At 50.5% G+C, this 2,238-nt stretch overlaps 1 protein-coding gene across 1 annotated transcript; it reads left to right on the forward strand.

Moving 5' to 3' along the window:
* The first annotated feature begins 321 nt into the window (after positions 1–321).
* LOC148008669 (uncharacterized) lies at positions 322–1,200 on the forward strand. The gene is made up of 2 exons (XM_087674096.1): positions 322–618; positions 688–1,200. Exons 1-2 carry the CDS (start codon positions 322–324, stop codon positions 1,198–1,200), a joined length of 810 nt encoding a protein of 269 aa, XP_087530222.1.
* Positions 1,201–2,238: the final 1,038 nt, after the last annotated feature.

Raw genomic sequence — 2,238 nt, forward strand, 5'->3', positions numbered from 1 at the left:
TTTGGAGAATCAGAACCCGAAAACAAAAGCGTCGAAGAGGAAACCAAACTAACAGGTTCAATACTCGAGACGAGAGCCTGCAACTGAGTCTATCCAACCATTTCCGACGGAATGCAAGGAAGTTCAGTATTCACGAGCTACAACAGGCAACCAGCAACTTCGATCCGAGGTACAAGCTAGGAGAGGGAGGATTTGGTCCTGTGTACAAGGTCTCTCTCTCTCTCGGCTATTCACAAATAGATGAGAGCAGGGCTCAAACAGGGCAGAAGAGACCCTGCACTGGTCTGACGAAGGTGTCAGGCAGCGCAGGAGGCAGGTGACATGCCGCTCGAGCTCCATAACGTGGAGCTTCTAATCAGCCAGGCTATCAAGGAGGCGAAGAAAGATTTCAAGAAGGATGCGGATAATGCCTTGAACCAAGAAACCCGCCGGCTCCATGAGAGGATCCAGCGACTGGAGGAGATGGTGAAGACACTCACGGAAGAGAAGAGGGATCTCAAAACCGACCTGGACAAGCTACAAACAGAAGTGTCACACCTACGGGAGGCAAGAGAGGACGCGGATTTCAAAGCGGACCTCCGAGAGGCTATCACGAAGGAATGCCAAGAGGACCTCCATGTATGCATTAAAACCGAAGTTGAGGCTTCGAGAGAGGGATGGGAGGAAAAAATCAAAGCAAACATGAAGGAAGAATTAGAAGGGAATAAGGAGGGGTGGATTGAGGTAGTGAAGAAGAACATTAAGAAGGAGGTCCAGGAAGAAAATAAAAAGGAGGAGGTAGTCCAGATTCAGGAGACCTTAGAGGAGGAGAGGCTCAGGAACGCATGTAGATTGAACGTGCGTATTACCGGGCTCCCCGAAGGGGCCTCTCCGGAGGAGGACGCACGCGGGCTATGCACCCGACTAGGGTACACGAGCATGCCCTTTACTCAGGCATGGCGTGCAGGACGAGAAACTACCAAGGTCAGAGCTCTGATATTACATATGAGCACACCAGAGGACAGAGCCGCTTTCTTTCAGAAGCGGATTTCTCTCCGAGGGATGACTGGGGCTCCCATCTTCATGGATGAGGACCTGACTCAGATGCAGATTGCACACAGACGAGCATGCATGCCACAGATACTCCAAGCACGTAGAGAAGGCCGTAAGGCCTTCTATCGAGATGGCCGGATTTTTATAGATGGACGCCCCACCAAATAGGGGGGCGTGGCCTATGAGACGGGGCAGAGGACTGTACAGGAGATCCCGATACGTGTGGTAGTTTGGAACTGCAACGGCTCCCTATGGTCACGACCGGACAGACTTGAGGAGATTTTACCCGACCATGATGTTATATGCCTCACAGAGACACATGAGAGCCCAGAGAGAGGGCTTCCATGCATTACAGGATTTGAGTAGGTATCTGCATACCGGGCTACTACTAGGCAGAGTACATCTAGGGGCTCAGGAGGGGTGGCAGTTCTATTCCGTCAGGGGATACAGAGACATATCCAATTAGTGAGACGAGATCAGGAGGCCAGTTACATATGGATCAGAGTGCAGATATTAGATGAGAGATGGATCTATATGGCAGTATGCTACTTTTCACCATGAGGGTCCAGATATGCTACTATGCAGGGTGATATTCAGGCCAGAGATTCCCCCTCCCCTTATTCACAGCTCTCAGAGGACATTATTATGTATTCTAGTTTGGGTGAGGTCTTCCTTATGGGGGACTTCAACGGGCGCACACAGAGCCAACAGTGTGAGAGTTTTGATATGGAGCAGCCAAAGATCATGAGAGCATTAGACCCTGAGGAGTTGGGGATCAGTCGGGAGTCAGCAGATACTGGGCCAAACGCCACAGGGTATGGAGGGCATTTACTTGAGCTTGGTAGTAGACATCATCTCGTTATTTATAACGGGATGGCACGATGGCCATATTCAGGAGGTCTTACATGCTTCCCACATGGGGGGGCGAGAGTACTGTAGATTATCTACTCGGACCGATCGATGGGATGCATACTATCGAGTCCTTCAGCCTTGGGAGACTTCCACTCGGTGCCGATCACACCTTTCTCAGTTTCTCACTCCTCACCTCATTACCATCACCACCTGCAGATATCATACCCCACATGCATACTACCACACACTTCACTCATGAGCTCTCACATGTTTACTCACAGCATCTGGAGGAGCACATCACGTCACTTGATCCATACGCACCCCTTGATACACTGAACACTGATATCACACGCA

This window comes from Lygodium microphyllum, unplaced genomic scaffold (genome assembly GCF_053477565.2).
Source record: "Lygodium microphyllum isolate KBCC unplaced genomic scaffold, Lygodium_microphyllum_v1.1.10 scaffold_92, whole genome shotgun sequence".
NCBI classification, from domain to species: Eukaryota; Viridiplantae; Streptophyta; class Polypodiopsida; order Schizaeales; family Lygodiaceae; genus Lygodium; species Lygodium microphyllum.

Bases quoted from the DNA above. Each gene is read 5' to 3' on its own strand.
- LOC148008669 (XM_087674096.1), top strand. From the start codon at position 322: ATGCCGCTCGAGCTCCATAACGTGGAGCTTCTAATCAGCCAGGCTATC. The intron at 619-687 runs GTATGCATTAAA...GCAAACATGAAG, and splicing joins AATGCCAAGAGGACCTCCAT to GAAGAATTAGAAGGGAATAA.